The following is a 24,542-nucleotide window of genomic DNA, read 5'->3' as shown; positions in this document are numbered from 1 at the left end:
AGTTAAGCATGACCAAACTGCTTTGTCAACTAGAAATGGTATATTTCGTAAAGATGCTTGACCTGAACCAATAACATCACAGGTTTACAGGAAAAGTTGGGAAATACATTTTTTTTAAAGTTTTTAAAAAAATCTATAATTGTTTTGATTTCATACAAACTCACGTGCAAAAAATCATAAGAGCAGTCATATAAGGACATTGGAAATATTCTAAGTTGGTGATTACAGGATATTTTATCTCTTGCCCTAAATAGGGATTCTTATATGCTATTAAATCCTTTTTCATAATTGTTCATTTTTAAAAGAGAGTTGGATTACATAAATTTCACATAAAAAATATGTGATTGCCATATAGCCTGCTCCCTACCTACCCCACACTTACCCACATTAGCAACATTTTTCATTCATATGGTACATTTCTTACAGTCTTGCTGAGATACGTATAAGCATAAATCTGGAATGACCTCCCAATTCACTTTTAAGTCCCTTAGGCATATAAACACAGTTATCTTTACACTTCCCCCCTTTTGGTGAAGCTCTTTTTCCAGTTGCGTTGCTAGTTGGTGCTCGGTAGTAATCCCTCAGAGCCAGGGAGGATCATTCCGAGGAGTCATGCCCTACATCAGCAGAAAAGTTATGCATTTATATGCTTATATGCTGAGTTTGGCTTATAGAGAGGCCATATTTGAGCAACAAGGAGGCTCTCAGGAGGTAACTCTTGGACACCCAATAATACTAGGCTGAGTTTCAATTTCAAAAGTAAAGTTTCGTAAGTATAGTCATCAATATCAAGAACCTGTCAATGGTCCATCCTCCTTCAATAGTTACTGCTTCTGTATTCAGGGGATTCTTCCTGTCCCATTAAAGAATGTGACAGAGCTTCCCAGGGTGAGAAATCAATATTCTTACTGTTACTGTGTGAATCTCCACCCACCGTGACAATGCTCCATGAACCCTTGAATACATTCATATGCCTTATATGTATGCCCCAGGTGAACATCTTCCCATGCATCCCTATCATTGACAACTCACACCAATGATCCTTCTCTGACACACTTGTAAATCCTCTGTGATCCAAAAACTTCTTCAAATATGAAGCCAACAGGGAAGCAGATTTGCCTCAAGTGATTGAGCTTCCGACTATGACATGGGAGGTCCCAGGTTTGGTTCCTAGGGCCTTCTGGTAAAGGCAAACTGGCATGACAGGCAGGTGTGGTGCAGGAAGAAGATGCAACAAAGAGACCCAGAGGAAAGACAATGAGATACACAACAAATCAGGTAGCTGAGGTGGCTCAAGTATTTGAGTGCCTCTTTTCCACATCAGAAGTCCCATGATCACTTTCCAGTGCCTCCTAAAGAGCAGACTAGCAGTTACAGAGAGCACACAGCAAATGGACAGAGAGAGCAAACACCAAGCACAGAAACAACAAGGGGAGAGGAATAAATAATGAAAAAAATTAATCTTTAAAAAAATGAAGCCAGCAAAATAACCAAATGAAATTAATACAAAAAAGAATTGATAGTTTTAAAAATAACACATAAAATGTAAATAATTTTTAAAAACATTATTGACTAATAAAAATAAATAAAAACAAAATCAAAATAGCTTTTTTGAGATTATGTCTTTCATCACTCTAAGATATGTTGTCTTGTATGTATAGTAACAATTTTTTTCTGTTTATTCCCCTGCCATCTTCTTTTTTTCATATTGTCTTCAAAGAACATTTAGGTTACAGAAAAGTCACATACAGATTATAGGAGATTCATTTATACCTCTTTTTCCCTTTCCTTTATTAATAACATTTTACATGTGGATGCTACATTTGTTACAATTTATGTACAAATACTGAAACATTGTTTTGAACCACAATCAATGGTTCACATTGTGGTTTACATATTGGACCATGCACTTTTATAATTTTTTTAAATTAAATTTTTAATTGTCCTTTTTTAAGAAGCATAGATAAAAAAAGTGTTACATTTAAAAACATAAGAGGTTTCCATATATCCTACACTCCACACCTTCACTCCCCCCATCTCAACTACCTCTTTCATCATTGTGGCACATTCATTGCATTTGGTGAATACATTTTGGAGCACTGCTGTACTGCATGGATTATAATTTACATTATAGTTTACACTCTCCCCCAGTCCATTCACTGGGTTATGGCAGGATATATAATGTTCAGCATCTGTCCCTGCACTATCATTGAGGACAACTCCAAGTCCTGAAAATGCACACACATTACTTTTCTTCTTCCCTCTCCCTGCCCTCAGCAACTACTGTCACCACTGTCTTCACATCAGTGATACAATTTCTTCCATTGTTAGAGTCAAAATAGTTCTATAGTAGAATATCAGTAAGTCCACTCTGGTTCATATTTTATTCCTCCATCCTGTGGTCCCTGAGATGGTGATGTCCACTCCACCTACCATGGCCTGTATCCATAATTGTGAGATCATGTAGAACAATTCCATCAACCCTCAAATCCACATGTTCCAATACAATTATTTATCCCTCTCCCTCCCCTCAAAACCCATAACAACCACCACTTCATTCCCTGAAGAAGAAGATTCATTACTGTTTGCAACAACTCTGAGGCCTTGACATACTGGCCAGTCTTTCCCCATTAAGCACTGCCTATGCTCCTATGAGACTCGAGCCCCATTATTTGAGAACATAGAAGGACTCCCCAGGATGGGAATCCTACAACTTCCCACTCATTCTGTGGCTCTACACCCACAGATACAGCAAACTATGACAAGGTCAACTTTCTCATACTCCCTTGTAGCCTGCCTCAGGTGTGCCCAATCCTGCGTGCCACACATAGACCCATCCTAAACCAGTAACCTTTCCCTGCAATATTTGCTAAAAGAACATTCCCAATATTGTAGTTTCAACCACATACCTGCAAATCCCCAGAGGTCACCTGTTCCCTCCCCTAACCCTCCTCGCAGTTCCATGGACAACCCAACCCACCTTCCCACACTAACTCCCTCACACCCCAGCACTTCCCCACCCAATGTCATCAATGTACCACTATACCACTTTCATGCTCATCCACTGCACAATAGCTTTCCACATTATCACAGATTTTGCCCTTATGGGCATTGGCTCACAAACTCACTCTCCCTTTCTGTCTCCTGAAACCTATTTTCCAGAATCTACCTCTGTGAGTCAGCTCAACTCACTTAATTCCTTTCAGTGACATCATGTACTATTTGTCTTTCAGTTCCTATCTGGCATCACTCATTATAAGGTCTTCAAGATTCATTCATGTAATCCCATGGGTTAACACTGCATTTTTTCTTACAGCTGAGTAATATACCACTGAATGTATATACCAATATTTGTTTATCCCTTACTGTTGATGGACATTTGGGTTGTTTCCAACTCTTGGCAAAAGTGATTAATGCTGCTTTGAACTTGGATGTCCCTATATCTTTTCTTACCCTTGCTTTAATTCTTTTGGATATATACCCAGCAGTGGGATTACTGAATCATAAGGCAGTTCTATAGTTAGTTTCCTGAGGAACTGTCAAACTGTCCTCCACGATGCCTGCAACATTCTGTGTTCCCATCAGCAGAGGATAACTGTTCCCATTCCTCAACATCTTCTCCAGCAGTTGTTGTTCTCTGTTTTGTTTTTTTTTGTAATAACCACCAGTCTAATGGGTATAAGATGATATCTCCTTGTAGTTTTGATTTGCATTTCCCTAATAGCTAGTGATTTTGAGCATCTTTTCATGTGCTTTTTAACGATTTGAATTTCTTCTTAAGAAGTGTGTATTCCAATCACTTAACCATTTTTTAAATAGTTTTTATTTTTGAGTTGTAGGAATTTTTATATATGCTGATATTAGACCTCTATCAGATATATGGTTACCAAATATTTTCTCCCATTGAGTAGGTTGCCTTTTCACTTTCTTGACAAACTGCTTAGAGGTGCAAAGCTTTTTCATTTTGAAGAGATCCTATTTATGTTTTTTTTTCATTTATTGTTCATGCTTTGCATGTAAAGTTCATGAAACCATTTCCTGATACATGATCTTGTGGATAATTCCCTACATTATTTTTCAAGAGATTTATGTTTTTGGCTCTTATATTTAGATCTTTGATCCATCTTGAGTTAATTCTTGTATAAACTGTGAGAATGTGTTCCTCTCTTAATCTTTTGGTTATGGATATCCAGTTCTCACAGCACCATTTGTCAAAGAGGCCATTTTCTCCTAGTTGAGTGGGCTTGCTGGGTTTGTCCAATATCAGTTGATAGTATGTGTGAGAATTTGTATCAGAACTTTCAACTAGATTCCATTGGTCAATATGAATATTCTTGTATCAATACCATGCAGTTTTGACCACAGTTGTCTTTTAGTATGTTTTAAGGTCAGGCAGTGTGAGTCCTCTGATTTTGTTTTTCTATTTCAGTGTGTTTTTGGCTCTTTGTATCCCCTTGTCTTTCCAGATAAATTTCAAAGTTAGCTTTCCCAATTCAAGAAAATAATTCTGTGTTAATTTTTATTGTAATTGTGCTTAATCTGTAAATCATAATGGGTAAGAGAGACATTTTAATGATGTTTAGTCTTCCTCTCCAGCTACATGGAATATTCTTCCATTTTTTTATGCCTTCTTTGATTTCCTTTATCAGTGCTGTGTAGTTTTCTGCATATAATCTTTTACATTTTTAGGTAAATTTATCCCTATTTATTTGATTCCTTTAGTTGCTATTATAAATGAGATTTTAAAAAAATTTCTTCCTCAGATTTCTCAGTATTGGTGTACAAAAATGCTACTTATGTTTGCACATTTATCATATAACCTGCCACATTACTGAACTCATTTTTTATAGATTTCCCTGGGCTTTCTATGTCAATGATCATGATATTTGCAAATAGAGAAATTTTTACTTCTTCCTTTCCAATTTGGATGCCTTTTATTATTTTTCTTGCCTGAGTGCTTGAGCAAGTTCTTCTAACATAGTGTTAAATAAGGGCAGTGACGATGCACATGTTGGGTTTTTTTCCAGATCTTAGAGGGAAAGATTTTAGGAATTCACCTTTGAATATGATGTTAACTGTGTGTTTTTATATATACCTTTTATCAGGTTGAGGGAGCTCCCATCTATTCCTAACTTTTGTATTATTTTTATAATGAAAGTTTTCTTTATTTTGTTAAATGTTTTTCTGCATCTTTTAAGATGATCTTATTGTTTTTTTTCTTTCAATTTGTTTATATGATGTATTATATTGATTGATTTTCTTAGTTTGAAACTAATACCTAGGATGAATCCCATTTGGTCATATTGTATAATTGACTTGATATGCTGTTAAATATGTTAGCAAATATTTTTGTTGAGGACCTTAGCATCTAAGCTCATTAGAGAAATTGGTCTATAGTTTTCCCTTCTTGTGGCATCTTTGTTTGGCTTGGTATTAGGGTGATGCTGACATCCTAGAATGAGTTAGACAATGTTACCTCAATGTCTGGTTTTTGGAAGAGTTTAAGCAGGAAGAGTGTTAGTTCTTTCCCGATGTTTGGATTAACTCACCTGTGAAGTCATGTGGCCCTGGACTCTTTTTGTTGGGTGGGTTTTTGTTTTGTTTTGTTTTTTAAGATTTATTTATTTATTTATTTATTTCTCTCCCCTTCCCCCTCACTCCGATTGTCTGTTCTCTGTGTCTATTTGCTGCATCTTCTTTGTCCGCTTCTGTTGTTGTCAACGGCACAGGAATCTGTGTTTTTGTTGCATCATCTTGTTGTGTCAGCTCTCCGTGTGTGCGGCACCATTCCTGGGCAGGCTGCACTTTCTTTCATGCCAGGCATCTCTCCTTATGGGGCGCACTCCTTGTGCGTGGGGCTCCCCTACATGTGGGACACCCCTGTGTGGCACAGCACTCCTTGGGCACATCAGCACTGCGCATGGGCCAGCTCCACATGGGTCAAGGAGGCCCAGGGTTTGAACTGCGTACCTCTCATGTGGTAGACAGATTCCCCAACCACTGGGCCAAGTCCGCCACCCATTGGGTGGTTTTTCATGACTGATTCTATCTTGTTACTTGTGATTGGTCTGCTGAGTTCATCAATTTCTCCTCTTGTCAATGTAGACTGCTTGTGTGTGTCCAGAAATTTTTCCATTTCCTCTAAATTATCCATGTTGTTGGCATACAATTTTTGAAGGTATTCTCTCATGATACTCTTATTTCTGTGGGGTCAGTGGTGATATTCCCTTTCTCATTTCTTATTTTATTTATTTGCATCTTCCATTTCTTTTTTTCTTTGTTAGTCTAGCTAAGGGTTTATCAACTTTATTAATCTTCTCAAAGATCCAGCTTTTGGTTTTGCTTATTTTTTCCAGTGCTTTCTGATTTTCTTTTTCATTTATCTCTGCTCTAATCTTTGTTATTTCCTTCTTTCTACTTACTTTGCAGTACTTTGTTGTTCTTTTTCTAATTCCTGCATGTGTGCAGTTAGGACTTTCATTTTATCTCTTTTGTCTTTGACAAAAGTCTATGACTTTCCCTCTCTGTACAGGTTAGGCTGCATCCCTCAGGTTTTGATACTTTGTGTTGTCATTTTCAATCATTTCAAGGTGGTTTCCGATTTCTTTTGCAATTTCATCCTTGTCCAACAGATTGTTGAAGAGTGTGTTGTGTAACTTCCCTATCTTTGTTCCTAATCTAATTCTCTACCCCTTACTGATTCATTGCCTTCAGGTCAGAGCAATTATTTGTATAATTTAAAACTTTCTGAATTCACTGAATGTTGTTCTGTGGCCAAATATGGGGTCTATCCTGAACAATCATCCATGTACCCTCAAGAAGAATGTCTTTCCAACTGCATTGTGGTGTAATGTACTATGTCTATTAGGTCTATCTCCTCTAATGTAATATTCAAGGTCTCTGTTTCTTTACTGAGCCTCTGTGGAGATGATCTGTCTCATGGTGTTAATGGTGTATTAAAGTCCCCACTATAATTATAGAGGCATCATTATTGGTGTACAAAAATGCTGTTGAGATTATCTGTCTATTGCTGTTAATGGTGTATTTAAGTTCACACTATAAATGTAGAGGCATTTATTTCTCCACTTACTTTTTTCAATGTTTGCCTCGTGTCTTTTGAGGTACCTCATTAGGTGCATAAATGTTTACCATTCTTCTTACTTCCTTGATAGATGACCCCTTTTATTAAGATATAGTGTCCTTTTTTTTCTTATAGTCATCTTGCATTTAAAGTTTATTATGTCTGGGTTTAATATAGTTACTTTCACCATTTTTTGGTTATTGTTTGTTTTTCAAATTGTTTTCCAGCAATTCACTTTCGGCACCCTCATGTCCCTGGGTCTAAGATGGGTTTCTTGTAGGCAGTATATAGGTGTGGCATATTTCCTTATCCATTCTGCCAATCTGTGTCTCTGTATTGGAGATTTTAATCCATTATTATTAAATGTTACTACTGTCAAGGAATTACTCACTTCCACCATATTTTCTTTAATTTTATGTAACCATGTGAAGTTTTTATTTCTCTTTTTATATTTTTGTTTGTTCTTACACTCTCATCCAACTCTCTCCTCTTTTTTTCCTTTCAACCTACTGAACTCCCTTCATTATTTTTTGAAGGGCAGATATCTTATTGACAAGCTTTCTTATTTTCTGTTTATTTGCAAATATTTTGAAATCTTCCTCATTTTTGAATGCCCACTTTGCAAAATAGAGAACTCTTGGCTAGGAGCTTCTTATTTTAGCACTTTACTATCCATACCCCTGCCCTCATGCCTCTATGGTTTAGATGAGAAATCAACACTTAATCTTATCAAGCTTCCATTGTATGTGATGGGTCTCCTATCTCTTGGTGCTTTCAATATTCTTTGTCTTGAGCATTGGACAATTTGACAAGCATATGTCTTGAGGGAGACCTATTAAGATTTATACTGTTTGGTGTGAGCTGTGCTTTTCCCTCAGGCTAATTCAGCTTCTGTTGGTTTGTTGGTTGCCACTCCTGGCTTCACTCTCTCCAGGACTGTTAGGTGCCTGTCAGTCCTCACTCTCACTGAACCATTTCCTCTCTCTTCCAGGATGGGTGGGTGTGACAAGCTGCCTGTAAGCGCCCCTTCCCCTCTCCCTGGAGCCATTCAGCTCTGGCCAGGTTGTATCTAGCCTTCTTTTGCCCCTCTCTGGGCTGCCTATTCTACCTCCTACATCCCTAATCCTCTCTTCCCCTGAGTTGGCTGCTGGCCCCAAATTTGTGCCTCGCTGCTCCCCCACTTCAAGAGCCCGCTGGGTACCAGGAAGCTTCCTTGGTTGCCTGAGGACTTTCTCCACTCTCTGAGTCTGCTGAACCCTGGTCTTCCAGGCAGTAACCCTCTAGCTTCCTTGGCATTATGAGCCATCTGTCTGCTGGTTTGAGTGCCCTAAGTTCTTCAGCTTCCCTTTAGCCTGGCCATCTGGGCCCACTTTCTAGCTGCATTCTCCAATTGCTCCCATGATTCCATGACTTTCCTTCTGCTAGGTAAACCTGCCTAACTTCCTGTGGTTTCTCAAGTAGCAGGCTGTCATTCCCTACTCTGCCATCTTGCATCTTATTGCATATGTGTTGTAATGAATCTTGTGAGGGAACTGATAAAATTATCTATAGATTTTGGTTGAGAGTAAGTATAAGTAGTTATGCCTTAAGTTCATAAAAATTCAAGCCAAGGGATGGGATTCCCGTAAGACAAACTCATTATTCTTTTGGCCCTTGGGTGTCTGCATATTGCTTCCACACTTACGTCCTCTCCCATAAATAATATATAACCTCCATAATACTGAAAACAGAACTTTACAATGAAATCATTAGTTACTTAGTTGAGAGAATAAAGATTAAAATATAACTAGTTCTATACGAGTAAATTCACCATTAATACTATATCCAATGAACACATGTGTAATCAGCTGTAATATTGTGGGAGCAAGCCAGAAGATAAGGACATCTCAAAGAAGAAGAGACTAGGCATGAAATATATCTTACTATACTATGGTATAATGCTCCTAGAACAATAACAATATTTTGTTTTGAAACATTGGAAACAGAGATTTGTTTCACTCTTATATCATCTTATTTCAAATTAAAACTGAAATAACTATTGAAGTTATTTAATTCATTTTGGAGGCAGAAATCAGGGTACATTCATAAGCAATGAGAAATATCACTATATGAATTACTGAAATGTGGATAGAAATTAATATTTCATGGATTCTCTTAATATAATGATAACTAATAAATTTCTTTAAATAGCTATAGAAAAAAATTTTTAATTCAGAAAGGGCATTCACTAAATGCCTCTAAGCAATGATAAGGGTTTGAAACGAATATGTTCAGCAAATATTTATTGAACACCTATGCTGTCTAAGGCAACATTCTAGATGCACTCGTAGGGATTGCTAAATTAAGTAGAAATTGAACTTATCTTTAGAAAACTCACTGACCAAATTAGAATAGAAGAAAATAGATTATATTTGTCATGATGGAGACAAAGATTTTTAAGAAATGAGAAGGAAAATATTTAAAGTTATCATAATATAGTTATTGTGCTGTCAGGATACATAAGCATTATTGTTACAACCGTTTTAAAGGTAAAATAGCTAAGGCTCACAGGAATGAAATATTTGTGTATTTATATGCTTATGTATGTGTGCATAGATATATGCATGCAATTTCTTATGTGTGTGTTCATAAGTATATCTGTGGAGAATGAAAGTTGGACAGGAAAAAAATGACAAGGAAATCCATAGGAGACATACTATTTATAGCTTTTTCAATTACTAGTCTGAATAGTTTTCTTACATTCAATATTTATTCAAAATATTATGTTTAGTATTGCATAAGTTCCATTAAAATCCACCAGGATTTACTATTATTATGGTTCCAAAATTTGCTCTTAAAACAATGATGTATCAATTTAAAAAGGTTGATTGACTAAACTTCATTTCAGTAATTCATTAACATAATCGTAGAGCTATAATCTCCTTTACTAATACACAATGACCAAGATAAAAAAAAAGAGTTACAAGCTGAAGGATGATTTGGATTGAGAAATGGCCAACCAAGTCTTGATAAACAAAAATTAGAATTTTGTGGAAGAGGAAGCAGTTATTCGGTAGGAGCCAATTTTCCCTGCAGAATCCAAAAATATTTGCAGTGATGTAAAGCAGGAATGAGATATAAAGTACAAAACAGATTACTGATGTTTCTGCAGGAAGCTAATGATTTCCTCGATCCTACCCTTTTCCCTGAACACAGAATTCCTGGATCCAGTCTATTGACAATCTCTGTGAAGAATCAGAATGATTTGCTAAAAGTGAATAAATATGCCCAGAGATGAACTCTGCATTCTGGCCTAAAGGATCAAAGCATAGTGGTTGTTGCTCTGCCTAATGATTCTTAGCAAATCGCACTGATCATACGTCCGTCCATATCTACATAACTCCAGGGTACCTTTCCTGGTGGCCTCATTCCTACCTTAAGGAGACATCCAAGACCAACATGAATTGAAATATAGTGAAACATGAACTAGGCCTCGATTAACAGAAAAAAAGTTCTAATAAATCAAATAAATTAAGGAAACTAAACAGTACTTTAATGCAAACTAATCTCCTCTTTAATCATACCAGTGTCATGACAATATTGAATTAATCAACAAAGTACAGGCTGGGCCGCCTGGTGGCAGCGCGGGCTGCAGCCTGGAGGGGGCGTCCGCCGAGGCCCCCCCCCCCCCCCCCCCAGCTCCCCGCTCTCCAGCCCTCGCGGCGGGCCCCGGCCCCGTCTGCCGCCTTCCCGCCCGCGGTGCCCACCCCTCGGAGCCTTTGTGCTCGCGTCGCCCCACGACCCTCTCTCCGCAGGAACCCCAGCGCAGCCGGCCCGCCACTGCGTTCCAAGCCAGCGTGGGCGCGCGCCAGAGCCGGTGGCGAGGGGCCGCGGCGCGTGCCGGGGCGCTGCGGGCAGACACCGCCAGACTGGCGACGCGCCCACCAGCATTGTCTCGGTCCGGTGCCCTGGTCCCGAGCCGCAGGCGGCGCGGGAGAAGCGAGGAGCAAGCCGCGGAGATGGAGGAACTGACCTAGGAGGTCCCTGGTGTGACTAGCAGGAGCTGGAGCAGGGGCTCTTCCAGGAGGAAAACCTCCACCCCAGGCCTGCTGGATGCTTAGCAAATGCTCGCCTGGAACAGCTGAATTCGAGAACCCTGCCTAAGGGAGGATAGAGACCATCCATCCTCAGGGGGAAATAATGAAAGAGCAGAATCCTTGGACCTCTTTACATCAGCCCCGGAAGAATGAAGTGTTGCCCTTTCTGCATTTTGATCTGAGTTTACACAATCGACTCCAACTAAGCGTTGTCTTAAGAAATAGCCTCGTGCTGTGAAAAAGACCAATGACTGCCTGAACAGTATTTTAGCAAAACGAACGAAACAGGCCTCCCCTTTTGTACTAGTACTTCTGTTTCTAGGAAAATATTCTAAGAAAGTAGGAAGTGATTTGCACAAAGATTTTTGGTCAAAGAAAATAATTATTGTTTCATTTTTAACAGAGAAAAATGTTAAACGCCGTGCAGGTCCAACAATAAAGACTTTTTTAGGAACATCTCTTTAGAGACCTGTATGCAATAGAAACCTATCCGTACCCTATTGTTGAAAGAAAATAACAGGAAAACATGATTCTGTTCACACAGGCTTTCATCTATGATTGTTTACAGCACAGAGAACCGGTTAGAAATATAATCACAAATACTAACATTTCCTTTCTCTAGGGGTGTATCGTCTTTTCTTTCTTCCCTGCCCCCTGACACACAAGCACACACCTGCACACACACATGCACCTGCACACACATACGGTGCATCTTTAATTACTTACACATAGCATTATCCTTTCACAAACATTTCAGACCAAGTTCATAAAATGAAGGAAAAGGTGGATGTCAACGAAAAACCAATCCAAGGGGGCAAGATATGAAATATAGAACTTTCTGAAAAAATAACAGAGAAGAGACATGGGAAGGTTGTTCAGATACACTGCTGGGGAAACGGACTTTGGCCCAGTGGTTAGGGCCTCCGTCTACCACATGGGAGGTCCGCGGTTCAAGCCCCGGACCTCCTTGACCGTGTGGAACTGGCCATGCGCAGTGCTGATGCGCGCAAGGAGTGCCCTGCCACGCAGGGGTGTCCCCGGCGTAGGGGAGCCCCACGAGCAAGGAGGGCACCCGGTAAGGAGAGCCGCCCAGCGCGAAGGAGGGAGCAGCCTGCCCAGGAATGGCGCCATCCACACTTCCCTTGCCGCTGACGACAACAGAAGCGGACAAAGAAACAAGACGCAGCAAAAAGACACAGAAAACAGACAACCGGGGGAGGGGAATTAAATAAATAAAAATAAATCTTTAAAAAAAAAAAAAAAGATACACTGCTGGAGAATTACGCAAACTAAATAAATGATGTCAGTATGATTTGGACCAACCAATTGTGGAGCAAAATGAATGAGATAAAGAAATTTACTTTCAAAGCGCAGTGTAATTCAAAAGTCTAAAATACTGAGATTATCCTAATATTTATGAAGAAATAAAATCATTGAAATGACCAGAAATATTTCAGCAATACTGATTGTTATAATATGGAAAATAAAAGTTAAACTTGAGGAAGAAATGTTTCCCCTAGGAATACACTCCTAGCAAAAGTATCATTCAAGGGTAAATGTAGAATAACAAATTGAAGACATGCAGGGTTACCAGGTTGCTATCTGCATACCTTTTCATAGGAATTGTGCTCCGGAGAAATGAAGGAAAACCAAAACAGAAAGCAAAACCTTAAAAACTGTAGATTTCTATCAATAGAGTTGTAAAGAGTTGCTTTAATATCATACTAAGCAACGAGCTTTAACTGGAACAGGGTAATGGAAATGTTTGTGGGGAGAAAAAACATTACAGAATATCTAATATGATTGTGAGATTAGAAAGAGGGGCCATGATGAAAACAACACTAGAAAAATAACATAAAAAAATAAACTAATAACTGAAGAAAATGTATTCCTAGTATTTACTTCTGCAATAGAAAATATTTATGTAATCAAAATTACATTCAAACTTCCTATCACAACTTAATACTATGAAGATCTGTGGAAAAGAGAGGAAAGTATTAAGAAAGGTATCAACATCTAGTGTCACATTAAATTAGTAGATTGTGTTAAAAATGATACATGGAAGATGATGGTATAAAGAATTTAGAGAAATGGAGGGTCCCCACTAAGGAGTGGAATTATGGACAGATACTTCTGCATTTCTTTGTAGATATCACACTTCTTTATTTTATTAGTTTAATGTTTTAGCAAGTTTCTCAAGGTATAATTCACATACCATAACATTCACCATTTTAAGTTACAATCTAATGACTTTTTGTACATTTACTGAGATGTGTAACCATTACCACAACCAGTTCTAGGGCATTTCTATCACTGAAGAGATTCTTTTCATAATCATTAACAAATAATATTTATTCTCACTGTGAAGCCCTAGGAAACTGTTAATCTGCTTTTTGCCTGCCTAGATCTCCCTTTACCAGACATTTTATATTATTGTATTATTTAATTTTAACTAATTCTCATATATTAGTTTTATAAGTTTTTGACACTGAAATGCAAATATACATTCTTATACAGACATATTTGCCCACAATTATAGTTATTATATCTTAATATGAACTCAAAAAAGAAACTTGGTGGATGTTGAAAATTGTGTTTAGTCAGGCATGTTATTTATTTGATCTTTAACCAATATTCATCCAGAATGGAAGATATTCCTAAAACATTTCAGACATTCGTAAAAGCAAGTTTACATATTTGGTAGGAGTGAGAGGATAATAAAATGATTTTTTTAAACTTTGTTTTTTGATGTGTAGGAAGATGTTATATACCATCTAAAGAACTCATATTATTTACTTTTTCTTTCATAATATCTTTCATCAATTATTTATAACATATGTATTATATTCATCTTAGTGACTCTTTTTCATTCTTTAAATTGAAATTTTCCAGATTGTAGTTTTCCATTCAACTTGTTAATTGTATATTTAACTTCTTTGATCAATGATATTTTATTTTATTAAATAAACAATTCCTTACTTTATGGAATATGAATTTGTCTTTATGATAATAAAGTATTTCACATCTGAAAAAAATTATTTTAGTTCTTTAATATCATTCTTTATTTTGCATTTTTAAATGAAATATTTGTTGGTTCATATTATATGGTTGAAATGTGATGCTTTGTATTCCAGTTAATTCTGTGTGTCCATTTGGCTAGGTTATGGTGTCCAGGTGTTAGATCAAGTAAGCCCTAGACTGACTGTTACTGTGATGATATTTTATTGATGGAGCTAAGTCATTAGTTAGTTGACTGTGTCTATGGCTTACTACATCTACAATCAGCAAAGGAGTTTGACCTCCACAATGAAAGGAATCTCCTAAGTCAATTAGATCTGAGGATTTCAGCCGTCAGAAAGAATTTCTATCTCTTCTTCAGTCAACCTGCTGCTCCTGGAGATTCATTGTCATCCTCCAGATCCAACCTGTGGCTTATCTTATGAAATTCGTACGTGCCAGTGTCATGATAATGTGTGCCAATTCCTATAATAAATCTCTTTGTGTTTCTATATATATATGTAATACTGACATACATATAATTATATATATGCTATTGTTATAATATCTATTATAAATGTATATATTACTGTATAAGATATGCATATATGTATGCCAATTTTATTTTTCTGGGAACCCTAATACACTTTCATTCTATACATTTTTAATCAATTGTCTAAAATCCACTAATTCTGGGACATTAAGTAAAGACGGGGGTATGAAAAGGGCATGGTACACACCATTCTTCAGGGAATATTTCCCGAAACAATTCCAGGATGAACAGGTATATACAGCCCTTTGTAGTTTTTTAATCCGAAAACAGTCTTATTGCGCATCTGTTACTCATACCTCCCAATAATGCCTACCACCACGAAATCTGTTCTGACTTAGGGTAGCCACAAGAATATAAAATAGCTCTTGGTTTTCAGGCAAGTATTGCTTTTCTAGCATCATCTGGCACAGAAAGGGAAGGATGAGCAGTGATTCTATCCAGCTTAATGTCCTCTTCAAGAATAGGAAGTAGAAGGAAAAAGGAAGAAATTAACTCTTAGACTTCATATAAAACCTTTCAAATTCTGAGAGAGATCAGAGCAGGAGTGGGAAGCAATGTAGATAGCATTTGAGATTCCTTCTTACATACACAGAGGAATAAATAGATATAATCTATATAAGTATTGTCTATAGTGCCACACAATCCATAAATTTGAATCTCCTGACTTGTGGAAATCATCAGAAGCCTCACATTTCCAAGGACACTGTTGTTAGACAGGAAATATGGCCATATTCTGTTGAAATGCCTGTGGCAATAGACTGATTCTCATGATTTTTTAAATATATTCTTACTAGGAATATTATACCCAGCAATTTAGCATGGAAAGAGTGAAATGTATAGCAGAGGAATGTCTGTAAATCAACACTATATGAAATCATAAAGGCAGAAGTACATATATGGTGTTTAAAGAGCAGGAAGTGTCCAATATAGCAGTGGATGAGTAAGAGAGGGGGGAGGAAGGATATGTTGTCACAAAGTCAAGGGTGGGGATGATTCAGCACCATTTATGGACCATAAAGATATTTGCAGGATGTTGATATCTTTCTGAAATAGAGATAGAAAAATGGAGGGTTAAAATTTAGAGAAAATAAGTATTTCCAAGTATTTAGTAAGGTTTTACTATAAGGAAAAATAAATCTGTTTGTAGTAGTATGGAGAAATTTAATCAAGAGTGTTTGTCAATATAGGTTATGAAAGCGATCTATGTTCATTTCACTAAAGTAACAGCAAAGAGAGAGAGAGAGGGAAAATCCCATCCAGTGTTTTATTCATTATTAGAGAGGTTGTGCATTTAATGGACAATCATGAAGAAGAAATCAAGATATAAATTTCATTTACAATAACAATTAAAATAATAAAATGTCTAGGGATAAATCTAACCAAGAATTTTTTTTTTTTAAAGATTTATTTATTTATTTAATTTCCCCCCCTCCCCTGGTTGTCTGTTCTTGGTGTCTATTTGCTGCGTCTTGTTTCTTTGTCCGCTTCTGTTGTCGTCAGCGGCACAGGAAGTGTGGGCGGCGCCATTCCTGGGCAGGCTGCTCTTTCTTTTCATGCTGGGCGGCTTTCCTCATGGGCGCACTCCTTGCGCGCATCAGCACTGCGCACGGCCAGCTCCACACGGGTCAAGGAGGCCCGTTTGAACCGGGGACCTCCCATATGGTAGACGGACGCCCTAACCACTGGGCCAAAGTCCGTTTCCCCTAACCAAGAATTTAATAAAGAATGTAATGTAGTCTGTGTGTGCAGAAAATGACAAAACATTGCTAAAAAAAAAAAAAAAATCAGAGGACCTGAATATACAAAGGAATTCCACGTTCATGGATGGTAATATTAGATATTGTTAAAATGTAAATCCTATCCAAGGCAATTTATTGATTCAATGCAATCTGAATAAAAATGCCAACAACTATTTTTGCATAAATGGAAAAGGCAACAAACAAATTTATATGGAAGTGTAAGGGTCCCCGAATATCTAGAGCCATTTTGAAAAAATGAAGAATGAAATTGGAACACTCATAATTCCTGACAGGAAAATTTATTACAAAGTCACAGTAATCAAAACAGCTTGATACTGGGACAAGAACATATATATAAAGCAATGAAATAGAATTAACACTCATATATCTAGAAATTAATTTAGCAAGAAATGTAAAGGATCTTTATTCAGAAAACTATAAAACAATGCTAAAAGGAAACAAAGAAGAACTAAAGAAATGGAAGGACATTCCGTGTTCATACATGAAGAAGTCAATTCTACTCAGGTTCATTTACAGGTTCAATACATTACCAATGAAAACTCTAACAGCTTACTTTACAGAAACTGATTAGAGAAATAGGACTTAGGACTTCCTCAAAATGAAACACTTTTGTTTTTCAAACAAGTTTTTAAGAAGGTAAAAATGCAGACTCTTCAATGGGAGAAAATCTTCAGTAGCCACATATCCAACAAGGGTTTTATTTCCATGTTATACCAAAAGATCACATAACTCAATGACAGAAATATGAAAACCTATTTTAAAAATGGGCAAAAGACTTGAATAGACATTTTTTCTAAGAAGAAATACAAATGACCAATATAGCTTATGAAAAGATGCCCTGCATTTCTAGCTATTAGGAAATGCTGGTGAAAAGTACAATGAGAGTTTCATGCCTTATAGAATGGTAATTATTAAAAAAATAGAAAGCTATGTGTGCTGGAGAGGATGTGGAGAAATATGAACACTTCTTCACTGTTGGTGGGAATGTTAATGGTTTGCTTCTGCGGAGGATAATTTGATGGTCCCTCAGGAAGCTAAATATAGAACTGCCCTCTGCTTCAGCCATCCTACTACTAGTAAAATACATGCAGAAGGACTGAAAGCAAAGATGCTAAAAGATATTTGCACAGCCATGTTCATAGCGGTAAAACTGACAATTGCTAAAAGATGGAAATTTTAAATGTCAATCAACTGATGAATGGATAAACAAAACGTGGTATATACATACTATGTAATACTATTTGGGTGTAAGAAGAAATGTAATCAGGATTCATGTGTCAATAAGGATAAACCTTGATGATATTACGTTGAGTGAAATAAGACAGAAACAAAAGGATGAATATTGTATGTTCTCATTGATATGAACTAAATACAATCAGTAAACTTAAGGAATTACATTATAATGTATAGATTAGGAGACAATGCTGGTTAAGAACGGGAGATGATACTGAATGTATATAGAATGTTTAATGAGGTCAATTGTAAATATACTGTAATGGATAGAGTTGACATAGCACATTATAATGACTATTACACACACTGCTTATTTATAACCTGGGATTGAAGTTGAAAGATGTAGTCTAGAGAGGTTAATGTTAATTGAATGACAACATAACGGTAATCTAGGAGTTGCATAAAATGGTGATTTTGGTGGTAGATGAGGATTGTGGTTAATACTATAAATACAAGAATGTTCTTCAATGACAAGATGTTAAGAATTTTGTGATAAATAGGAAAAATACAACTAATAAAATTTGTGGCTTATAGTTATCAGTAATATTGTAATATTTTTGTAGAAATGGTAAAGAAGGTGCTATATTGCTGCTAACGGGAAAAAATACATGTTTAATTTTATGAACTATGAATAAGATCAAAGATTTTTTGTTCAATTTCTTCATTAAGAAGGAGACGTTGGTCATGACATGTAACCTACGTCGAATCATTTATATATCTTTTTTTATGGGCTAAAAATAGCTTATTTCAAAGGCTGTGGCAGAACTCATTAAAAGTAGGACTTTTCCATCTCTGGACCTATAAATGAGCCCTCAACAATTATGAAGCACAAAACCCAGTGTCCACATATTCTTCCATCCCGCTGGTCAGAAAATATCTGATTAATAAAATCTTCAGTAACATAACCCACTGTCCGAGAGGCTCAAGTACTGGAATTCCTTTTCATTCTGGCTAGTATTCAAAAGTAAAAAGAATACTACTCCTAGTAGTAGTAATAACATTGACGCCGCACCAATAGATTTATTCAATAACACTCCAACCAACGAAGAAGACCACCATCCCCTTTCAGGAAGCTGACAGGTGGGCAGGCGGTAGGGCTCCACCTGGAGAACCAGGCAGCCGAGCGCCGGGAGGCAGGAAGTGTCGCGGGGCAGGGCCGAGGCAGGGGCTAGATCTAAGGGCGCCCCCCACGGAGCCACCAGTGCGTGGAGGTGGGAAGAGAGCAGCCCTTTAGCCCTCGGCACCGCCGCGGCCGTGTTCCGTCCACCCCGGCTTGGGCCTCGGCCCAGGGAGAGCCCAGCTTGTAAAGTCCCAGCGCCGAGCCCGGGCCCCGGCTCTGCCCTTAGCCGGGAGGAGGGAGGCTGGAGCCAGGCACGGCGCCCGCGGACCCGGCCTCCCGCCGCCTCCCGCGGAGTGAGAGGGGTCTGGGAGCCCCGCGCCCCCCTCCCTCCAGCCGAGGCGGGGCCGGCGGGACGCAGCCCGCGGGGCGGGAGGTCACGGCTGCGGGGCCCAGCCGAGGGCAGCGACCTCAGCGGTCCCTTTGGCCTCGCGGCCTGCGGGGCCTCGTCCTCCTCCCGCAGCAGCTTGGACGGAAGGAGCTGGGGCTGCTCGCTCAGCTTCCGAGCCTCCTGGCCGGAGCGCGGCGCCATCTCCACCGCGGGAGGAGAAGCCGGGACGGCTGAGGGGGCGGCGGACTGAGGACCCTCAGCGAGGGCTCCTGGCGCCGCCGGGCTCCCGAGGGACGCAGCCCGAGAAGCCGCGGCGGCGGCGGTGGTGGCAGCCCCGACGGGTCCCGCCTCCTCGCCCGGCCGGCCCGGTCCCCACGGACGGAGCCTGCGGGAGACGGGGAACCCATTTATGTGTCTTTCTTAACACTGGGGAAACAATCGTTTGCTTTTAGGATAAATAAGATAAATGTGACTGGAAAGAAGATTTTAGATTAATGCTTCCCTAAATTGTTAACCTTCCTTTTGTCTATTTTTTATTTTTTGAACTTGAGATAAAGTCAGAAAAAAATCAGGGAGGGAGGTGGTTCCCTGCTTTTCCCATGAGGGAGGTCCTGGCTTAAATCCCTGGTACCCACTAAAAACAAAACAAACAAATGAGAAAATCGACTGGCATTGGGGAGCAGATGCAACTCAGTGGGTGAGCGCCTGTTTTCCGTGTGCAGGTCTTGGGTTCAATCTCTCCTTCTTTAAAAAAAAAAAATCAGCGGTGGAGGGGTGACGTCATCAACACAGCGACGGAAGCCGTCTCCTGGAAACGTCTCCCCGGAGTCTCTGGAGAATGGCTGAGACTGGGGGACTCCACAAATGCTGAATTGAAGAAAGAGAAAAATAGCAGGTAGGAAATTCCCGTCAAGGACCTACAGGTCCTCCTCCTTTCCCTCCCAACTGGTCTGTTCAACGCTTGGGATTTCTCCAGAGGCAGCTGGCAGCCTGGATACCTCTCACCCGGGAAACAGATTTTAGAGAACCTCACAGTAGTGCGATAGAACCCCATGCATATCCAGGTACAGAGGCAAAAGCTCACAGAGACCTAGTGCTGAAAACAAGCGGCTGAGGAATGCTAAAAGCAAAAAGGCCGCCATTTGAGGAGGGTAGGGAGTAGAGTCGCAGCAGAATGGCTATGGCCTAGCGGCGCCCTCACTCAATCCAGATACTACTTTTGGTGGAATTCATTATGGACTCTTCTGGGGGTCCCACCTTTCTGGAATGACCCTGTCTGACTCTCAGAGGCAGGATAACCTAGTAGGGAAGAAATGTTTGGCGGAAAAGCCTCAACGAGAAAAATGGAGGGGGAGGGTTAAACTGAACTGCTGCTAGATTGGAGAGTTCCAGAAATGAAAAGTGTAACAAAAATGGTGCACTAAGTGAGAAAGGAGCACGTACAAGAGGTAGAAACTAAGTTAAGCTTCAGTTTACTGATGTAAGGCTTAGCACAAAGGAGTCCAGCGAGGGCCCCCTGTTTGATCTGGCCATTGAGAGTTGTGATGAAAGTGTAGAGTGTGGAGCCCATTTTCAGTTACTGCCTAAGGTCTTAGTGTAGTACTTGCAGATTATTTTCATGTTGGGCTCATAGATGTTCCTGATGCCAGTTTTTCCATGATCATCACTTTTATGTCATTCCAGACATGAAGAAATCATTTGCTCCATCACAAGTGGCTGGGAACATACATTCAAAACTCTTGAGAGTAAACAGTACACCAGGGAAACTGCAATGAGTACTAGAGTGATAAAAGGCCCAACTGCCTACATCCTAGTTATCTCCTAAGCCCAGGACTCATGATTTGACCCAACTGAAATCAATGTTATCAAATCAGGTCCTTGAGGAAGGCCTACCTATTTAAACCATGTAGTCTGTCCAGTTATTTCATGCAGTTGTGTCTCACCTTCCTCAGAAGTGTCTACCCAGGTACAACACATGATGTTGGCAATGGCAAAAATGCTTCCTGTTTCAACTAATAAGTAACAAGTTTGGCAATGCTATTGTCTAAAAATTTAATTTTTTAAAAGAAATTTGCTTTTACTTCTGTTTTCACCGGAAATATTAGAATTTTGTTTTCCTTAATTTTGGGAATTATACAACTATTGATTTACATATGTGCTTATTTATCTTTAAGCCAACTTGTATAGAGCTCTTTGAATGAATTCCATGTTACTTTGGTAATAGTATTCAAAGATAGGAAAATGTCATACATCAAACATACAGACAGACACAAATACAGAACTTATAGCTTCAATTAAAACTAATTTAGCCATTTGTCAGACACAAAAGCAAAACAAAATTCCTTTGAGCTTACACTTTCTCATTTGTCTTTTGCGAAGAGTCCTTTAAAGAAACTATTTTTCTTGCATTTCTTGGCAAATTCTGAGTATTAAATGTAGTAGACATTTCATTTAGCTGTTTCGTTTTGGTGCTCCTTTTCTAGAATGATAAATAGTTTTTTCTAAGTGGACATTTCCCAAAATGAACATGGTAATTCTAGATTGTCTTTGGTGAGATCTTGTCATTTTGTTAGACTGATACAGCTTCCAGCCCCCAATTTTTTAAAAAGAGACTTTAAATTATCTAAATGTTACATGAAAATATAGGGGATTCCCATATATCCCACTCCCTCCCCCTACCACACTATCCCACGTTAACAATATACTACATTAGTGTGGTACATTTGTTATAATTTATGGACACATATTCAAGCTTTGCTACTAACCATGGATTATAGTTCATAGTATAGCTTATACTCTGTCATGCATAATTTTGTAAGTTATGACAAAATATATAATGGCCTGTATCTGTCATTGCAAAGTTATTCAGGACAATTCCAGTGTCCCCAAAATGCCCCCATATTACACCTCTTCCTTCCTCTCCCCACAGAACCTCCAGTGATCACTCCCTCCACATGAATGCTAAAAGTTCTTCCATTGCTACAATAATAAGTTTATAGTAGAATAATAGTAATTCCATTTTAGTCCATTGTTCATTCCCCAATCTTGAGGATTTTGGGATGGTGATGCCTACTCTGCCTTTAATTCAAAGGGGACTTAGATTCCTTGGGACAGATGGATGGAACTATCTTGCCTGCAGTTGCAGACTCTCTGTTCCTTGGGATAGGTTTTGTCTTTCATCATCAAATTGTTGTTCTGGGTGAGCTCAATGAACTGGAAAGTAGGTTTTGCAACTCTGCTGACATTCAGAACCCAACTGCCATGGGGACAGACCAAAGATTTAAGTGTCTTGGACATACACCTATCAAGTATAATACTACCTGTAGCTTCAAATAGAAGATGCAGAAGAACCATGTGTAGGGAAACCACAGATGAGTCTAGCTCTGTCACAATGAGGAGCATAAATTCCAAAGTAAGGCCCACTCTCAGGGTGCCAAACTCCTGAGCTGTCCGCCCTGCCTATACTGTCTGGATATCTCTAGAGTCCTCAGTAGCCCCACTTTTTGAGGCATTGTTTACTGTGGCAGTGAGATCCTGCTGAGATGTGCACAAGTATAACCTCTGGAATGAGCTCCTGGCTCACTTTGAAATCTCTTAGCCATAAAAACTCACTTGTATTTACCATTCCCCCTTTTGGTCAAGGTCTGTTTTCAGGTTTATTGCTAGTTGGTGCTTGGTAATAATCCTTCCGTGCCAGGAAGGCTCATCCCCAGGAGTCCTGTTCCATGATAGGGGGAGATAGTGTGTTTATATAGTGAGTTTGATTTAGAAGCCACATTTGAGCAATAAGGAGGCGGCCCTCAGGAGGTAACTCTTAGGCAATATATGGTTTATATAATCTCAGAAAATTTTATAAACTCCAAAGGAAACCTCATACTCACAAAAGTAGTTATTCCATGTTTTTGACTCCCCTCAGTCCCTGTCAACCATTAATCATCTTTCTATCTCTTGATTTTCCTCTGTTAGATATTATATGTAAATGGAATCTTTTATAAATTGTCCTTTTCTATCTGACCTAAGTTTTGAAAACACTTAGCACATTTTCAGGTCTTTTCCATGGTATAGGTTATAAATTAATTCATTCCATTTTAAAACTGGACAAAATTCCAATGTATGGATATTACACGTTTTGCTTATATATTAGGTGATAGAAATTTTGGTTGTTTCTACCTGTTATTTTAAATAATGCTAATGTGAACATTTGTACACAATTACTTGAATATCTTTCTTCAGTTCTGAGGGGTATCTAACAAGGAAGAAAATTGCTAGATGTTCAGCAAATTTAGTGTCAATCTTATTGAAGAACTGCATAAATATTTTTCAAGTGGTTGTTCCATTGCACATACCTACCAGCTATGTACAAGGATTCCAGTTTCTCTTCATCCTTATCAACAGTTGTTTTAGACTTTCAGAAAAAGTAAAACTATCCTGGCAGATTTGAAGTAATGTCATATTTTGATGTTGATTTCCACATCCCTAATAAGTAAAGATGTTGAGCATTATTTCATGTGTTTTTATCCAGTTGCATATATTCTTTGAAAAAATGTCTACTCAAAATACTTTGCCCATTTTTAATCATATTATTTGTCTTTATGTTCAAGGGTAAAGGATTTTAAAAATATATATCTTCTGTGTTATTAGGCCCTTATCAGATGTATGATTGGAAACTTATGTTTTCCTTTATGTAGGTTATCTTACTATTTTCTTGGTAGGGTTTCCTTTGATTAAAAGGCTTTTAGTTTTTGTGAGAAACAATTTGTTTATTTTTATTTTTAATTATTTTAATGTCATATCTAAATATCAATTGCCACATGAAAAGTAATGAAGAATTTCCCCTATATTTACTTGTAAGTGTGGTATAGTTTTGCTCTTATATTTACATTGCTAAATGACAAGTATACAAGGTAAAGATCAAAATTCATGCTCTGTATGTACATATCCAGTTGTTCCACCACCATGTGGTGAAGACACTGTTCTTTCCTGAGTGCAAGACCGTGGTACTATGTATGTTAAAAATAAATAGATGATATATATATAGGTTTATTTCTGAAGAATCAATTCTATTCTATTGTTTAGGTGTTTACCTTTATGCCAATATCATATTACGTCAATAAACGTAGATTTGTAATACATTTTGAATTATAGAGTTGGATACCTTCTAGTTTTGTTCTTTTTCAGTATAATTTTATCTATTAAGGTGTCTTCATAATTCCATGATTTCAAGGGTTGGTTCTTGTATTTATTTTGTTTAAAACAAATCAAGTTTATGGTACATATTAATAAAGAATAAAATTCATCTGAAGTGTACAGTGAGTGGTATTTGGTAGAATCACAGTTGTGCTGTTCATGTCCATCTTTATTAGAGCATTTTCATTAAGAGGGGAAGAATTTTCT

The 24,542-nt window shown here is 38.2% G+C and overlaps 1 protein-coding gene across 1 annotated transcript in view; it reads left to right on the top strand.

Annotated features, from left to right (window-relative positions):
• LOC131276680 (vomeronasal type-1 receptor 4-like) overlaps nt 1-11,097 on the top strand; it is a 31,338-nt gene extending 20,241 nt beyond the window's left edge. The window contains exon 3 of the mRNA XM_058290194.1: nt 10,648-11,097. Within this exon, the coding sequence (XP_058146177.1) occupies nt 10,648-11,097 (450 nt within the window). The remainder of the gene's footprint in view (nt 1-10,647) is intronic.
• Nucleotides 11,098-24,542: the final 13,445 nt, after the last annotated feature.

This window comes from Dasypus novemcinctus, chromosome 30 (assembly GCF_030445035.2).
Source record: "Dasypus novemcinctus isolate mDasNov1 chromosome 30, mDasNov1.1.hap2, whole genome shotgun sequence".
NCBI lineage: Eukaryota > Metazoa > Chordata > Mammalia > Cingulata > Dasypodidae > Dasypus > Dasypus novemcinctus.
Note: the sequence above shows the minus strand (reverse complement) of the source record. Positions and strands in the feature narration are given on the sequence as shown.